The sequence below is a fragment of the Phoxinus phoxinus genome (genome assembly GCF_949152265.1).
Source record: "Phoxinus phoxinus genome assembly, chromosome: 24".
Lineage (NCBI taxonomy): Eukaryota > Metazoa > Chordata > Actinopteri > Cypriniformes > Leuciscidae > Phoxinus > Phoxinus phoxinus.
In genome coordinates, this window is record NC_136899.1 from 21,941,265 (window position 1) to 21,959,103 (window position 17,839).

The following is a 17,839-nucleotide window of genomic DNA, read 5'->3' on the forward strand; positions in this document are numbered from 1 at the left end:
TGACTAATGGATGTTGTCGGCTAGAGTATTTACTTCAAAATGATCTGAAAATCATCCGGGCTAATCGTTCACATTAAACAATAGATTGATTTAAATTTTGTAAGACACTTTTTGTTTGGAAAGGCAATATGCAGGGGGGCGTGAATGATCCAAGAAGGTCATGAATAATGTCCTCATTCACACCTGGAGAAGACAAAGAAGAGCTGCTAATGCTGCATACTAATGAGCCTTTCACTGAGTGTGTCACTGAGCCACACAGAATGCAAAGACAACACACACACACATATATATATATATATATATATATATATATATATATATATATATATATATATATATATACATACACATACATACATACACACACACACACATCTACAGAATTGGTTCAGAGTTGGAAACATCTTGAAAAAAAAGTGTATTTTTCCACAAACTGTGTAATGCTTGCAAATTGTATAATATCCAAGGTAAACATTTCTAGTAATTGTGCAGTTAATTCTCATTCGTATTTTCAGAAAGTTTTGGATTATGTAGGCTATCCTCTCCCCAAATTTGTCACTAATAAAACACAAAAATAATTTAAAGAGAAGGCTTATATTGACCTTTTAAGATTTTGTTTGCACCTTGGAAATTAGGTTTTGATGTGGCAGTACAAACTTCTTTCATATTTCGTCTGTAACATATCGTCTTTTATAATATAGCCTATATTAGGGCATAAATGTTAATTTGCAGTTTAAAACGTTGCTTATACAAAGACATTTTATTTCAACGTATTCAGTCGATTTTTACTCATCTCAGTAGGCAATAGATATTTCATTCACACACACAGACACGCGCGAGCTGTAACGTTAGTAAACAAACGCATGCACATGTGCCGTTCATTCATTCAAACACAGAAACGCGATTCAAATTTAAACAGTCTTTTGCGGATTACAGACACCAGTTCATATCACGATTAGAACAAAGCACTTACTGATGATCTGCAGCTGGGTCCGTTGTTCGGCTACTCCAGCACGTTTGAGGTAAAATTTCCAGGATAATCACGATATTATTAGCAGAGCTATTCCTCACAGCGAGTGTGTTGTCCAGCTGTTGTGGGCGTTGACTGGTTTGCATGTGTTGCTCCAGATTATCTGTGTTTGAATAGCGCGCGCGCTCTCGATGGGCGTGTCACATTAGCGGAGTAATGAGGTGCCAGAAAGATAATGAGCACAGCTGATCTCTCGCTCTTTTTATATAGATTACATAAACAGAGAATATTTGTTTTAGATTTGAATTAGATAATTTAAAACTACACACTTAAATGATTATAGAGATATATAGCTCATGTCTGAGTGAATAGTATTCGCTGAGTTTTATTTGAGTTTAGAGAAGTGCTTCAGAAAAAAAGTTCACGGAGACGGAGAGGCATAAAGCACTCCCTGTTTACTTTCTTTATTTTACAAAAGCACAATGTTTTATTTCGATTGTAAGTGGACACATAAAAAAGTAGACATTTAACAGCTAATTTTTTCATATTTCTTAAGTCTGTATGACCAAAACCGACGGAGTATTTTAGGTCTATTTTGCTGCTATGTAAAAAAAAACGAGCAAAACGCGCCCGCGCGTTTGCCGACCTCAGGGGGTTAACCCTCATTAACAGAGCAAGACTTCAACAAATCCCAACACAAAAGCTACTGGCCTGCTGTTTCTTTATTCAAATCCTTCTCTTTGAGGTTTGGGAGGTGTATTCCTCCCCTCTCCATGGATTTCTCCCCCTTCCTTCTGGAGAGCCCCTGATCGAACAAACACAGGAAGTGTGCTGAGAGTGAGCAGCGCTTTGAGGCTGTGCTGTTCTCTGTTGATTGACCCAGTCCTCTTAGAGTATTGACCGCCCTTACTCGCAGACTGCACGCCCGCTTCCGCTCTGCCTCACGCTAATTACTAATATCAGAGTGGGCTAATATTGTTATTATTGCACACTCCATTTTATAGTGCTTTGGAACAAATTGGATTTGTAGAAATTGTTGGCACGGTATAGCACTGATTAGAAGGGAGTGTGCGTTTTGTTTACCGCATGGATTTGTTGGTCTAACTGGAGCGCGGCCTGATAGTTTAAGTCTTATCTTATCGGTCCCTTCTTAGAGGCCACGGCTAAAGAGTCAAAGGCTTAGTGCAACATCAAAGCTGTCTACTTTCTGCATGTACACTGCTGATGGAGAGGAAGACAAGGAAGGGGTTTGACACGAAATAACTGATGAGGGACAATGACATTGCACTTGCTTTCACAGTAACAATGTAATGTGTTTGGTCATTTGGTCACAAGACTGGTTCATGCAGTAGTGGGCTACATTGTTGTCATGACGACATTATGTTGAGTCGTTATGCGGCAAAGGCACACCTCCAAAGCACCTAATGTCTTGAAGCACATAACATTACAACTATAATGAATGTAAACAACTTGGAGCTCCGACTTGTACCACCCAACTTTTGCAGATTCATTTTGGTGTCATATATTTATGAATTAGGTTAACATTAACACTCGCATCTATTTCCTAGAGGTAGGAGGAAAATATGTTTTACTTGGTTACACCACATGAATTTTTTTTTTTTTGTCATTAAATGTACAATTTTCAAAACCATATGAAACCAACAATAATACAAAAATATTTCTTAGAAATTGGCACATGCATTTTAAGATTTTTAAAAGATCTCAGACACTATTATTGAGATCCAATTGCGTCTTGGGGGTATCACTATCACTCCAAACTTCAGTAAATTAACTTATCTGGGTATTCCATGCACAAAGAAAATTAAGATATTGTGCTCAACATACTTCATACTGCAAAAATAGCTCAAGCAGTGTGGTAGTATGGCATTCTAAATGCACCATTTGTGTTCTACTGTTCTGCATTACCAGTCTAAGAGTGTGTAACAAAAAGCTCTCGGGCTGAACTGCAGCCGTTTTATTCTGCGTCCTTTTACTGATTGTATGTTTTTAAATAATATGTGTATAGTGAAATATTAATGAGACTCTACATTAAACTTTAACCAGATTCTGAGGCAGATTAAACTAGACTATTAAATTTCTCTGACTGTGAAATAAAAGGGAATCCAATTGCAGTTGTACGCCTTTTTCCCTTGCGCAGCGCTGTCTGTCAATATCAATGAAGCCCGTGTGAGTCATTTGAGTTGCTCGGAAAAATAAAGCAGGTGAAATTATTGCTGAATATCAACTGTAAGTTCCCCGAGCAAAACCAGACGAAGGTTTTGTACATTTCAAATATGAATCATTAAAATAGAGTGGCACTCTGATTGAATAAACCAGATTGTATGTCCTGGACAGTGAATGTATTTGGTTTTTCCTTTTATTTTGCTCTAATTTGTGCTCTTTCATATCTAATTGACTCTGCTTTTCCATGCTGCGGTAGATGGAATAGACAGAGTCGCTGTAATGAGACGTGCCCACTCAAGGCCCTGAGAGACCAACCCAGTTACTGGGGTACAGCTGCTTTACTTGCCTCATTTGTGTATATCTGAAGAGGATAGCAAAGTAAAGTCACAACTGACAGATGCCTCCCCAGCATCCACAATTTCCCTGCCTCGATGTGAGTCAGACAAAACAAGCATCATATTAAAATAATAACCTGCTGTTTTGCATGCAATTGATGTCGTGTTTTCCCCCCTCTTCAAGTAGCCCTCCTACCAGAGCTGTTAGCTTTCATCTCAAAACATTTCAATTCCGACGTCTGGACACCAGAAGCATTACCGTCAGCGTTGAAACCAATCACAATTCCCCATAGTCCAATTTACTGTTGTTCTGTGAAGGTATTTGAAGTTCATATGGAGTAGCCAACTTAGTTTGGCCGAAGAAACGTTTTCATTTGAACTTGACGACTGTTGAAGGGGTACGATGGGAATTTCGAAAACTCACTCAGTATGTTCTTTTAACTGTCATTGTACATAAAGTCCAAATCGTTCCCTTGTGTGCTCCTTTTCAGAGTTTCCCTTCAGACGAAGGCTGGCCGTTTGCGAAGTACCTGGGTGCTTGTGGGCGGATGGTGGCAGTGAACTACGTGGGTGAGGAGCTGTGGAGTTTCTTCAATGCTCCCTGGGAGAAGAGGGTAGACCTGGCCAAGCAACTGATGGACATTGCTGAGCAGCTTACCAACAACGACTTTGATTTTGCTCTCTACCTGCTGGACGTCAGCTTCGACAACTTCGCTGTGGGCCCGCGGGACGGGAAGGTCATTGTTGTGGATGCGGAGAATGTTGTGGTTGCCGACAAGAGGTTGATAAAACAAAGTAAGTAGATTGCCCCTTTCCTACATGTCCAGTACATCTCATTCTCTTCACACAGAGTTTGATGTACTGCAGGTACAACTGCATTCTACACTGCATTTTCTCCCCAAAAAATGTATAATACACATAAAAATAAACGTCTCTTATCATGTGCACACCCTCATGTTGTTCCAAACCCTAATTACGTTTTCTTTCACAAAAGGACACATTTTAGAGAATCCACTGATATTTTTTTCCTAATGCAATTACTATTAAGGGGGACTGGAGTTTTCTAGAATTTAAAAAGCACCATAGATGCACCATAAAAGTAGTCTGTACGGTTAGTGTGCTAAATTCCAAGTCTTCTGAAGTCATACGATTGCTTTGTGTGAAGAACAAACCACTATTTTCAGTGATTCTCTCCATTGAGCTGTTAACTGCTGCCACTAGATCACTGAGTAAGTTGACTTTGAGATGAAACTGTCAGTGATTCTGTCCAATGGTTCAATAGTTTAAAACATGAGGCTTGAAATAACTTATTTGTTTTTTGTGAACCAGGCATCAGTATTTTGGTTTGGTCTACTCTCAAAGCTGAAAAAGACTTGAAATATGATGCAAAGACTATATTTCAATGCAAACGCACCACTGCTATGATCATTTTGTGGTGTTGTGCATCCCTGTGAATAATTGTACATGATACCTATGAAACGACAAAATAAAAAAAATAAAAAAATTTGGCGGACATTTATCAAAATATCATCTTTTGTGTTCCACATTAAAAAAGAAATGCACACAAGGTTGGAACAGTGTTGCTATTGTTAACTAAAACTTAAACTGCTAAAAAATATATATTAATTGGAGTAAAGCGGTAATAAAATATGAATATTAGCTGAAAAACTTAGGCAGGTTGGGGGAGGGGAAAACAATACGATTTTTTGAAAACTGTCTCATTAATTTTTGCATATAATGATGACCAGGCAGTGACCAGTTGTAACTGAAGTGCTATGTGCAATAATTTACTCAAGGTACATTATAAACCCTGCTAAACACCTGTAGAACTCAGAATGACGCAGTGCTGCGTACGTCACCAGCACACAGAGACATGTGCCTTTGTGCCTGTAGACCAGAATCTCAGGGGAGATGCCCAACATCAGATAGAACACTATTCAGACAACAAGGTTTGTTCCTGAAAGCCTAAGATAGAATACATGTCTATGTGCGGACTCACACGTGAGGACAGAGTGACGCCAGTTGGTTCTCTCTTAAATGGCGACTTGTCACGGTGCCAAAAGCCTCACAGAAGAAGCTCTGTCATTGAAGTGGGAGCGAGCCCTCGATGGGAGGGTGTCCCCTTTTACCAGTCAAACAGCTCCGCTAGGATGAATTTAAATTGTTTAGCTCAGCTTTGTAGAAGTACTGAAGCACTGTTTTTACAAGCTAGCTTAAGGACATTGGGTTTCATTCACAATTAATTACCTTTAAGTTGCGTAATTATGCGAGGAGAAAACATTCTCATGCTAAATGTTCAACAACAGGTGCGATATTGGAAAAACTGACATTGCAATATTTTTTTTCTATTGATATATAATATGCTGTGTATAATCATATTGCAATATGAAAATAGTTTCACCAAATGACTTGAATGGCTCTATATGGAAAGAGTTAATCATTATAGAAAGATGAAGGTGGTTTTGTAGGGGAGTGAATCTGCATAGAAAATAATAAACACATTTTTGCAAATTACAAGCATTACATAAACCCAATATAACCAAGATATATCTGGAATAAGCAATGTTTTCTTGTTTTTGAGGCAAGTCTAACAGTATTCAGCTACGCAAATTGAATGATCAAATGTAAAATAACCGCACAGCTTTCACTGTATAAATTAAATAATGAATCTTTGTTAAAGCTTCAAAAGTGATTTTCACTTTGTATTTTGTTGTTTTCTTAACATTGACACAGCAGCAGGAACATTTGGCTGCTGTCACTTTAAGATTGAATGCACGGATCCAATAAAATTATACGAATCCATTTTCTTTTGTTCATATTATAATAATAGTAGTATAATACACACATTAGCCATCTCAATATAAGGTCTTATCATAAGTGTTACATTTCTATGAGTAGGTGCTGTTATGAGTGAAAAGATGGATATAATGTCCTTGAGGACATAGATGATTTCATAGAGGAGTAATAGCATGCTGGTGTTCATCAATCTCAACAGAAACACTTTAACAGATGAAAGATACATCCAGTACATACAAGAAAGAGTATGGTTCGTCTATATTCTTTATTCTGTCACGGGTGTTTTTAAATTAATCAAATATATTTGGAAGAAATGCTGGTCAGCATGGTGACCCTCTCTTCTCTTAATTCATCTCATTTAAAGCAGTACCGCTACCGCCATCAAAACACCATTTGTGTATTATAAACACACCGCCTAAAACAATAAATGAAGACACTCAATGTCAGACTTCAATCTTCTTTTTGATCACCCAGTGAGTCTGAGCGCTCAGATTATTGAAGTGCATCATTCTGCATCTTCTGCGCCAATCTCAATATGAGCTGTTCTTGAGAGGACTTTGATACTGATAGTGTACAACACATGGTTATGGTTATTGTGCTTGCTTATTTGTTGATTTACCCTGTTGGAGGTCTGGGCTTAGTGTCCATATATCCCTGAAAAATGTGTCTGAATGGGGTTTTGTGGACCTGACGCAGTCTGATTAATTATACAAGGCTCCCTCAACACGGACTAGTCGATTATGATAATTGGTTGTTTTGCACAACCCTAATAGTAAGAAAAACAACACTTAAAACAAGATAAATTTACCTGAGAAGCAACATTGGCTACATTTTATTTAAATACTTTTCTTTTTTGTTTCCAAAAAACACTAGAACACTTATGTTTTGTTGACTTGTGTACTTAAATTATCCCAAATGTTTCCAAAAATGTTTAAAAATCAGCATTGATCATTGCGTCACCTGTCAATGATGTCATATCCGCGTTACCCTCGATTTCCGATTTTTTTTTTTTTTTTTTTTTTTACACTTCCGTAGAAACCATGGAAACATCAAAGACTGGACAAAAATGTGTTTTATTAGACAGGCGAGCAACTGTCTCAGAGACAACACTATTTTGTCAAGTGGCTAACAGCATAATCAGAAAGAGCTTTATTTCTAGTAGCAGTAATACAGCATTTCCTCCACAATATGTTTTAAAATTAATTGCATAATTAAATTTTACGTAATGTATTCTGTAATCTGTAGTGGAATACATTTTAAATGTAACACAAGTCCCAACCCTGGTGTATAATGTAGTGTCACTAAGTTTTTCAATTAATATTGTTAATAATAATAATTATAATACATATTGAAACTTATTGTTTCATGCATTTATTTATCCTTACTTATCCATCCATTATATTTATTTATTTATCTATCTATCCATTCATTATATATATGTTTTTATATATCTATTTATCTATCTGCTATATTTATCCATTTATATTTATTTTTGTATTTATTATATCTTTTTTTATTGTTTTTTACCAAATCCAGTTTAAATGTCAACTTACTGATGAATCACAATTTTACACATTTAAGTGTGTATGCACAGTTGATTATAAATGCCAGTCATTGTAATCAGACTCAACAGGAAGTTTAGCATTGCATCAAGAATTTGACGTAGAAACACATTTCGACAGCTGTGCAACTAGATAGCGACTAAAAAGACCCTTTGTTATGAACAATTGATGGTACAAAAGCCAGTCAATTAGACTGCAAGTTCACCAGTGCAGTATTTAAAGAGCACAAAGCGTCATTGATCCACAGATCTGTAATGAAATTATCTGCAGTGCTTTGGAGAGAGCCCAGCAGAAGTCTTGGAAACCGAATGTTTGTCTAGACCAGCGATGCAGGGAAAGCCACAGCCTAAAATGAATTTCGATCTGAAGCACGGCTCCGCACCACTGACGCTCACAATCACATTTGTCTCCTTGGCCTGCTAAAAATGATCAAGTGGCTTCCTTCCAGCCTTGCAATGGGCGGATGTCTTGTCCAGACATAATACAGCACAGATTAAGATGATCTGTTTGTAAAGACAAAGGAGAAGGGAAGAGAGGGAGGGGATTCAGAGGAACAACCTTCAATATTGTTATAGGAATTGCTCTGAATGCAGATCATTTTCTGTCTATTTTTAATAGTTCAAGGTCAAATTAAACTGAACGTTTATCATGTTTGGCGTGCTGTTGGTCAAATTTTGATATAATTTTCTGAAATTCCAACCTTTTTTTTCCATTGGTTTTCAAGTTCATTGATCCGTTACACACACACAATTTCTGTAGTTTCCAAATTTTCTGTAGTCAATTTTCTTTTCTGTAAAAATGTCAGTTCTCTGTACCAATTTAAAAATAAATGCATATAATAGTTGTTATTAGCATTAATGATTAAATCCCGATAAATAATGCATTTAAAACCTCATGTAGCTGTCAAATGTTTTTCATTTAAGTAAACATTGATGTTGAACATTTTAATTTAATTGAATAATTGTTAAAGGTGTCATGACATGAAAAAATATCACTGCCCCCTCGCTATTATTTACAGGCAAAGCATTATGAAATTGTTTACTTATGCTTTGTGATGTAAAAAGATAAAAGGGACATTTTTCTCATTTCATGACCCCTTTAAATATTTATCTATATTACTAATTAATAATTTAAAAATACTGCTTAAAACATTTGATAACACTTTACAATATTATTTAATTTAGGTTTTACTTAAGAACAATACTTCTACATCATTTATTAATTAAAATGAGTGTTAATTTCAACATTTACTAATACATTATTAAAATCAAGAAACATGAACAAACAATGAACGACTCAATTTTTATTAACTAACATTAACAACGATTAAAGGAGAACTCCGGTCAATTTTAACATTGAGCTCAATTTTTAGTAAATTTGGAGTGCTGTCAATACAGAGAACAACGACAAAAATCGGTGTTGCCTACACTGTGTTATCCTCTTTTTAAAATTTACACCCTATTGACTTGAATGGGGCAAGTTTTAAACCTGCTTTTATCCTCTTAACATCTTTGTGTCATACAAGTGCCCAGCTATGTTGAGTGATTCCTTCAGAGTGAACACGAGTGAATCTGACTGCAGTAGATGTGAAAGATATGAATAAAAATGATGTTAATTCAGCCAGCGCAAATACCTGTATTTAGTTCCTGTTTTCGGTGGAAGTCTAAAGTAGTCGATTGTCGAGTTCACGCGCGTGATCATAGTAACTAAACCTATGCGCGTGAACTCGACAATCGACTACTTTGGACTTTGACCGAAAACAGGAACTAAATGCAGGTATTTCCTCTTTCCATATTTGCATATAGCATTCATTTGCGGTGCTGTACGCTTTCTCGCTAGGCTTCTAATGTAAGGGTATTAATGCATATAGGGAAAAAGTTAAACAGAAAAAAAAAAATTCTGAGCTAATTAAAAGCACACAACAGTTGTGCATATTAAAGTTGTACCTCACCGGGCATAATCATTTAAGAGCTTTGTCTTCCGTGGATATTAAACCAATGTGAACTTGCACAAAAACACAGACCCACATTCGCCCATTTCTTTTCCCCATCTATTTTTTGTTATTACAGAAAAGACGTATGTAACAGATTTGTGCATTTAGAGGCAAGACAGGGTCTGATCACGCATCAGTCACACAGACCGACGTCTACAAGAGTAAATGACATCTCTTCACCTTGGCTCTCAGAGTCTGCAGATCTGTGTTGAGCGGTGATTGAGTTTAGGCAATGGTCTGGGGCCTGGGGCAGAGCCTGATGCCGGAAACGTAGATTGAGTCATTGGAGTGGAGGAAGGAGTAGCAGGAGTGCATTGTTTCTCAAACATGATTAGGGGTTGGCATCTCCTGGGTTGTTTCACTCTAATCAATTTGATCATTAATGCAACTCCAAAGAGTTTCTCATCATAGAGAATGTTATTTATTTGCCCTGGTTGTCAGGGTCTTGAAAAATAAGTGTGGAGATGAAGGTTGTATGTGGTCTGTGTTCTGGGTAGAGAAAACTGCCAATTTGTGTCCCTTTATTAAGGAAGGAACATGCTGTACTTCAGAAATGTCCACCTGATTGCTTCTGTGCTAAGTCACAAATTGCTCTCTTGGTCCACCGACTGATATTTTCATTCTGTTCAAACTGAATGAGTGCGTTCAAATATGATTTATAAGAAAACTAAAAATGTTTTCAATTTTAAAGGCCCGCTGAAGTGACTTGAAATGCACAGCATTATTCAATGCGTTGATGTAATTTCCACTAAAACAGAAATACAGAAATACAGCTGTTCACATATTGAACAGCTCCACCCCTATTTTTAAATAGCCTATAGCGTTTAGTTTATATCACAGCTCGGCCATTGAAAGCTGTAATTATTATTTATAATTGTTTTACATTTATTAGGCTTCAAAACATATAACATATTTTTATTTAAGTGAACTTAAAACTTCACACTAACCCATAATAAATGTGACCCTAGATGACACATCACAAGTCGCACGGGTATATTTGTGGCAATAGCCAAAAATACATTGTATGTGTCAAAATCATCGATTTTTCACTACTCCAAAAATCATTAGGATATTAAGTAAAGATCATGTTCCATGAAAATATGTTGTACATATCCGGCTGTAAATATATAAAACATTTATTTTTGTCAGTGAACGCAGCACAATCACGAACATAAATGTACAACTTTAAAGGCGATTTGCTCAATTTCAATTTTTTTGCACCGTCCGATTCTAGATTTTCAAATAGTTGTATTTTGGCCAAATATTGTCATTTCCTAACAAATCATACGTCAAGAGCTTTCAGATGATGTATAAATCTCAATTTCAAAAAATGTACCCATGTGACTGATTTTGTTGTCCAGTGTCACGAATGTCATATTTTCCTGTGTCCTTCCTACCTGTCTAACCTGTTTCATAGGTAATATGAAATATACAGAAATTGAATAGTTATCAAACAGTCTGCACTGTGTAATTTTTTTTTTAAATTACATATAGATTAATCCCTATTAAAGCTACAAAATGTATTCAGTCAAGAGCAGCAAGTCATTTTCTGTTACCTTTGTTCTTTGATTAATGACAGAATAACAGTCTGCTGTCACTTTAAGACCTGTCGCTGCTGCACATGACGGGGATATCACACGCCTCTCATTTTCTCACAACTCTTTACGTTCATTTAAGACTTTATTTAACTCATTTAAGAGATGTCAGGTCTATTTCAGTTGTGTCTTTGATCTATTGTTTGTTTTCCTATATGATTGTAATTAAATTATTTGTTTATTTATCAATGTTTACTTTAGTAAGTTTGACTTGTTTTTTCTTTTTCTTTTTTACTTAGGCTAGTAATATTTTTGTATTATATTGGAAATGGTGAGGAATTTATACAATTTCAATGGTCTCAATGTTGATATCACAACAACCTTATTTGAAGCAAAAATAAGATGTATTATTATCATTAAATAAAATGACTCCTATTGTGATATAAGATTTTGGTTATATTGCTCACCCCTATAATAGCTAATAAAAGTAATTGTCTGAAAACCCTATTTAAAAACATGCCTATGCACATCTAGTGGTTATACTATGTATTACATTTTATTTTATTTATTTCTTCCAGGTAGCACCAATCTGTTTATTTTAACTTAAATATGCTGCATTACTTTTAGTTTTTTATATAGATGTATTATTTTATATAGAAGTAAATGGTGTTTAATTTAGAGGTGAATAGTGTTTAATTCCTTGAATTTCCCCCAAATTACAAAATATTTATAGAAAAAATTATTAGACTATGAAAAATAGTACATTCATTTTACATTCATTAAGCCCGCTCGACCAAACATATAATCCCATTTGAATTAAAATCAAACAATGATTTTACAAGATATGAGACACTTCCTGTTTCCCTTTTTTTGTCTTACTTTAATCCCTCGCCATAGCAACACTGTTCTAAATATCCTATAAACATTTTGTTTCATGTTGACTGAGTTTGGTGGTGATCCGCTGCGAACCGTAAGTCCGAGCCTCCCCACATAGTACTTGCAGTTTGCTAGGGGGCTCCTTGGATTTGTGCTACACCACTGTATTTAAGATATCAAAAATATTTTCACTGGTCTACATTTTCCATGTCAACATTATTCTGATGAAGTTTGAAGCAAATTGGGTAAAATAAGAGAGTGGTTTCAAAGAATTGTGAAAATGACAAACTTCCTGCTGCCAGTTGGTGGCACTGGGACTTTGACTCAATAGTCACATCCATGTGATTGGCCTCCTTCAATGAACATACAGATAGTTTAATCAAAATCAGTCAATGTATGCAGAAGTTATTACACTTCCTGTTTTCCGTTTTAATAGAGGGGGGCTGGGAAAGAGGACATTCTCAGTACGATGCTTGGCTAGGATTATAGAGTGTGACTCTTGGGGTTATGGTTTGGTTCGCTGGTCTGGATTAAATTCATATTGAAAATGTTGTACTCCTGGGTAGGGATAGGGGGAGGTTGGTTATTTTTTGGAGTTTTGAGTTAGAGTGAGATCTGGGTAGGATAAAAAATTAATATGGTTGGGATTTTAATCATTATATAATATATATTGATAGTATGAGTTCAATTGTAGTTATTAATTGGTTAATTGTAGTAATTAATTTGTTAATATCTAATTATTTAAAGAGATTATGGAACTAAAGGAGTTATTCTGCAAAAATGGATAGCTCTTATATGGCTGATATATATGTATATAAAGATGGTCCATCATCTAAAAAATGTGTTGGAGACCAAAGAAGATCCCGGTCCAAGATCCTTGCAGCAGGATGCAAGATGACTGGGAGTGGTGGTTGTTCCTACAGCCCCAACACCAATGGCAGGGTGGCAACTGTATGGTGGTGCGAGGAGATGGCTGTGCGAGAGCCTGGAGATTTTGAAGAAGCAATATCTGACGGTGACGGGGGAAGTGCAAGCACAGCTGTTGAGGATGGATCCAGCCGTGGATGAGAGGGTGTTGGAGGTGGCCAGTAGATGGGCCAGAAGAAACTTGAGGAATATGCAAGGAGGGACCTTGCTGGTGGCCATGGAAGAGATTAGACAGATGTGGTTGGTGAGGGGTCAAGCCAGATGGGACCAGAACAAGAGGAACAAGGGGAAATATCACAGCACGAGAACAACATCACACAGGAGGTACAAGAGCAAGGAGAACAAGTGGGGGGAGAATAATCAGAGGAGGTCAAGCCAGAACAAGAGATGCTAGACCAAGTAACCGGGGTACAGGAACAAGGGGAGGAGAATGAGAGATCTGGGTCATGATGGATGAGGTAACTGGAATTGGCTAAGCACCGATTGATGGCGATGAACATCAGGAAAAGGAACAGGGAAGTTCAAGGGAGGAAGAGGAAAAGATTGGGCAAAGGATGGAGGACCCCAGAGAAAGGGCAGGTTTGGGAAGGCAAGGGGAACAAAGGGAAACTGTTGGACAAAGCCTTTGTAAGAGACAAGAGCACGACTGGAACAAGTTCAGAAATTGGACTCTTCAGCCAAGGAGACCAAAATTTGTGCTGGGGGACTCCAATGTTGGTAAACTACAAGCAGTGCAGGATGAGAAAGTGCAAGTGGTGTGCAATTTCCAACTTCTGAAGAACAGGACACCAACAAGTTCAGAGGTATTAAAGGTGCTGCTGTCATTTTGCATTAACAACAGGAAGCAAACTTGCATTGCTCTGCTAACCTCCCCAAATGCCCAAGTCTGCATGCCTATGATCAACTTACACTGGCTGTTGCTAGTGAGAGAAAAAAATGTTGCTGAGAGAACTGAATGATCACAACAATACCATGGGGAAGGCCATAGAAAATCTCCTGTATGGCCTGTTTCAAATGGAAGCTGACCTAACCCAATTTACCCAGGAGATGAGGGAGGCGATGTGGCCGCACTGGGCAAAGCATTTAAACTGCTAAGGGTGAGGCACCCTGTTATGGTACAGTGGTGACCCTCTCCAAAACAAGAGTGCAGAATGAAGATGAAATGTCACTGTTGCGACATCTTTGAAGGGGAGGAAGGGGGGTGGGAGCCCGAGGAAGAGTCAGGTGCCAGAATTGGTGTGGAAGATAGTAGAGAAGGATGACCGGGTGGTCAAAGGAATGATAGAGGCAGGAGAAAAATGGAATTTGTACAGAGGGGATTGGGAGGCCTTGAAAGGGTTTAGAAGGGACAACACAATTGTTATTTAGCCAGTGGATAAGGGTAGTGTGGTAGTAGTGATGGACAGGGAACAGTATTAGGGAGGCTATGCGGCAGTTGCAGGATGGGGAGTTTTATAGACCGTTGGACAAGCCAATATTCTTGGAATCCGTTGACATAATTGAAGAAGAGTTAAAGCAACTGCATCAATAAGGTTATCTGACTGAGAAACAGACGCAGTATGTGAAGGGACCATTAGTTGAGAGATTTCGTTTCCTTGAGAAAAGGATATTTGGATATATATCCAAATTGAATCAAATTATCTAATCGAATTGTGAAATTTGTGTCAATACCCAGCCTTAATATTTTTGAAGATGTGGTAGTTTTCCAGAGGTAGTTTGGTAAAAAAAAAAAAAATCTAAGAAATGATAAGAGTGATATACAATTTTCCATTATGATCTAAGTACAATTGTATCACCCTGACACATTTTTTTTGTTCAGATATCAACATGAAATTGAATTCAGTGTTTAAAAACATGTTTATTTAAGATGACGTGTTTCACTAAGTCATTGTATGTTTGAATTGCATTCAAGATCATTTAAAAATACATTTAAAGATACAAAACATAATTGTCCCAGTTAATTTGAAACTTGTCATGTTCTTTACAAAATATGAAAGAGCAAATTCAGTGTCTTTACATTTTCATCAACTGCTGCAGTTTTACTCTTGTTTCTGCTATCTTCCTCTAGATAAGCCTGAGAACTACGACGTCTGGTACGAGAGCAAGTTTGAGGAGTGCGACAAGGAGGCCTGTCTTTCCTTCTCTAAAGACATGTTGTGCTCACGGGTTACAGTAGACCACAACTATTACGCCATCTGTCAAAACTTGCTTTCGCGATATGCTACATGGCGGGGCAGCTCCGGTGGACTTCTTCATGACCCCCCGCCACACATTGCCAAAGATGGCCAGCTTGAAGCTCTTTTGGATGAGTGCGCCAACCCCAAAAAGCGGTATGGCCGCTTCCAAGCAGCTAAAGAACTGCACGAGTACTTAACCCAGCTCAGCGGTACAGCTAGGTAATGACCGCCCATACCTGTCAATGCTCAACGTTCACTCATCAATGTCCGATGATGTCTTTAGGGTTTGGGGATCCCCATTAGACTTATGACAAAGAGACTTAAGGTCTGACGAAGCTTCTGTCCTTCTTAACTCTATCTCAGACCAATTGTCCATCACTACAATCTGTTATGTGTACATTTTGTTTCTCTAAATCTTTAAATTATTGAAAAGACTTGGGTTCATTGCTTTTATTCAATGGTTTATTTTGCAATAAAGGCAGCGGTTACATCATCATTGTCAACATCTGGGTTCTCGCTGGAGGTTTACTTGCAAAATGGTGACACTGGGAAAGGCAGCTTGGGAATGCTAGTACACAAGCATTACACAAGCAGAATGCTAGTACACTCTGTCCAAAACGTTATAGTGAATGTCTTCTGCCTAATTGATTCACTTACATTCCAGGAAGAATGAGTTTGGCATAAAGCATAATTTTGAGATGGTAGAGAGGATGTGGAAATCTGTACATAATTAGAGCAGATTGGAGGGGAAATGAGTTGGAATTGCTTTGCATATACCAAAGAGTCTGGTTCTATATAACTAAAAACCTCTGAACTAAAAGGGCAGAACCTTTCAGTAAAAATTTTGCATTGTCAAACCATCAGAATTTCCCCAGAGCAGATTCATGAATGTGGTTAGACTTGTTACAAAGATTTGTGTTTGTATTAATCAAGCAAAGTCCAGAGAGGGCCGCAATGAATCCAAATTACGTGGCACTATTAAATCAGAGAGGGCCAGGTCTCTAATCGGCCGTTAACTATAAATAATGTACAGGCACATGGCGTGATGCAGCACTATCAAACTGAACATGCATCTGCACAGGCTAAAATGAACTTTCCATCTTTAAAATCCATCTTAACAGTTCAATTTCACAGCTCTGCAATTGAATTAATCAAAATTTAATCAAATGTCTCTAACACTTAAGATCATTTACCTTTGAGCCAACAGCCTGCTGTTTTTTTCCCCCTCCCTAGTTTGATTTTGCACTTGGTGGACCAATGAATTAGATCAGTATGCTAATGAGTATGCGTTAGATAATGAAGTACGCTAGCGCTTGACTGACAGCATCACTCCATTGAGCCTGGATTTTGAAAGCTAGCTAATCACTTTCAACTTGATGTTTCTGCCAGAGCAAATGAATTAAATTAATTAAGATTTTAATCTTTTTATTTCCATGTTTGGGTTCTGGCCAGTCAGGCCCTGAAGAGTCAAAGCAATAAGTGTCGATCCGCCATTATCACTGAAGATCCCTCTGCTCTTGTCAAAACTAAACCAGTGACCGGATGGCCTCTTTGGGTGTTGGCACGTGAGAGATTTTTTTTCTGTGCATAAGTAACTGTCTGCTTTTGTACTGTACTTCTTTTTCAGTTGAGTATTATATCAGCCATGTCTGATTTTACTGTGCCTTTCATTCAGAAGTTGTATTTACAACTTTTTAGTCTGTTTAAATATCAAATAAACGAATATATATATATATATATGTGTGTCTCTCTCTTTGCCACCTGAGTGCCTCTAAGTGCCATCTGAAATGTTCTTCAAAAATTAGCATTTTTATCAAGCTCGTATATTTAAGTTCAGTAATTTCACTTTAATGACAATTAATAGGTAATTTCCATTGCCATTAAAGTGAAATAACTGAACATAAATATACAAGCTTGATTAAAAATGATAATTCTAGAAGAAAATTTCAGGTGGCACTTAGATGTCACACTCTGAAGTCTTCATATACATGCATTTTATATATATATACTGTGTATATATATATATATATATATATATATATATATATATACAAACACACACACACAGTGTCGGTTTTATTTTTGATGTCATAATGCTTTGAATCTCATCGATTTAAATTAGAATTGTTACAGAAGATATTAAGTTTAGGCATTTGGACATGCTTGGTTACAATCATTTGTTAACTATTACAATTCATAACCACAGTGTACTTAAACTGAGGGGTTCCTGCAATATATATAAAAAAAATGATATATCAAGGAACACGTTCATTCAGGTGTAAAGGCTGACTTGTAAGCTTAGTTCCATAACATACTATCGCCTTGCTGTCTGCTACCTACAGGTATGAAGCTTTAGAGAATGTTGGTAACCAGACAGTTGACGGTTAGCCATTGACTTTCTTAGTTTTTTCTTCTTCTTTTTTTTCTTCAATGGATGTCCATGGCTACCGTCAACTGTCTGGCTACCAATATTTTTTTAAATAT

The 17,839-nt window shown here is 37.1% G+C and overlaps 1 protein-coding gene across 10 annotated transcripts in view; it reads left to right on the forward strand.

Moving 5' to 3' along the window:
- dipk2ab (divergent protein kinase domain 2Ab) overlaps positions 1-17,090 on the forward strand; it is a 45,257-nt gene extending 28,167 nt beyond the window's left edge. For 3 of the 10 annotated variants that reach the window (XM_079600954.1, XM_079600952.1, XM_079600956.1), the window contains 4 exons: positions 3,411-3,587; positions 3,677-3,887; positions 3,981-4,284; positions 15,247-17,088. In XM_079600954.1, the coding sequence (XP_079457080.1) occupies positions 4,038-4,284; positions 15,247-15,578 (579 nt within the window). In that variant the 5' untranslated portion in view covers positions 3,411-3,587; positions 3,677-3,887; positions 3,981-4,037 and the 3' untranslated portion in view covers positions 15,579-17,088. Of the gene's footprint in view, positions 1-3,410; positions 3,588-3,673; positions 3,888-3,980; positions 4,285-15,246 lie in introns of those variants that run through there. The other 7 variants (XM_079600947.1, XM_079600949.1, XM_079600953.1 and 4 more) reach the window with 4 other exon arrangements.
- Positions 17,091-17,839: the final 749 nt, after the last annotated feature.